The sequence below is a fragment of the Trichechus manatus genome, unplaced genomic scaffold (genome assembly GCF_000243295.1).
Source record: "Trichechus manatus latirostris isolate Lorelei unplaced genomic scaffold, TriManLat1.0 scaffold00065, whole genome shotgun sequence".
Classification (NCBI taxonomy): domain Eukaryota; kingdom Metazoa; phylum Chordata; class Mammalia; order Sirenia; family Trichechidae; genus Trichechus; species Trichechus manatus.
This window is the reverse complement of record NW_004444001.1, coordinates 7,242,641-7,243,566: the sequence shown is the minus strand read 5'-3', so window position 1 is coordinate 7,243,566 and position 926 is coordinate 7,242,641. Positions and strand designations below refer to the sequence as shown.

At 59.1% G+C, this 926-nt stretch overlaps 1 protein-coding gene across 1 annotated transcript in view; it reads right to left on the bottom strand.

The window, feature by feature from the left end:
• Positions 1-239: 239 nt before the first annotated feature.
• The window catches only part of MDFI (MyoD family inhibitor), a 13,249-nt gene continuing 12,562 nt past the window's right edge, over positions 240-926 (bottom strand). Inside the window, exon 4 of the mRNA XM_004379556.2 lies at positions 240-496. Within this exon, the coding sequence (XP_004379613.1) occupies positions 240-496 (257 nt within the window). The remainder of the gene's footprint in view (positions 497-926) is intronic.

Genomic DNA, 926 nt, shown 5'->3' with positions numbered 1-926 from the left:
AGGGGCAATGGCTTCTCTGCAGTGGGCCCAGATCCCATGACTGAGGTGGACCCTCTAAGCACCCCGCTTCTCACCGGGGCTGGGGTTCTGAGAGGGTGCTGGGTGGGCAGGAGGCAACCAGGGGGAGGGGGCTTGTCAAGCTTTGGGTGACAGCCTGGGCTGCCCCACTCAAAAGGCTCTGCTGGAACGTAGGCTGGGGGCTGCCCCACAGGCCTGGCCGGCCTCCGCCCACAGGTGGGTCAGGAGGAGAAGCAGAGCCCGCAGCACTCCATGCAGATCTCCAGGCAGTCAGCGGACTCACAGCAGGCGTCCAGGATGCCACAGTCCAGGTCGCAGGGCAGGTCGCAGTCCGCGCACTCCCCAGAGCCGCAGCAGCAACAGCAGAGGCACGAGTCCTCAGAGCTGCAGGAGCCGCATGTGGCGCAGTCCAGGACAATGTTGCACAGCGTCAGGAACTCGCAGAACAGGCAGGACAGGATGCAGTGGACGCAGCAGTCTGCGGGTGGGCGGAGGGAGTCAGGTGAAATGGCCAGCGACAATGGAACCCAGCGACAGCAGTAATGGCCAAGATGTATTGGGGATTCACTGCATGCCAGGCTCCTGGCTAAGTGCTCTGGATGTGCTCAGCTCATGCAACCCTCCCTGCAGCGCCATGAAGTGGGGACTGTAACAGTCCTGTTTTACAAATGACGACCCCGAGGCGCAGAGGGGTTGAGCACATCTACCTTGTAAGTAGCAGAGTGCGAGGTTCGAGTCCAGGGCAGTCTGGATTGTGACTTCCTGTTTTTAGTTCATTCATTTAACACACACTCTGAGTGCTGACATGTTCCAGGCACTGTTCTAAGCCCCACGCATAAACTAAACTCAGTTAAACTTCCAGCTCTATGAGCTGGGTGGTGCAAATGGCTAACATGCTTGGCTGCTAA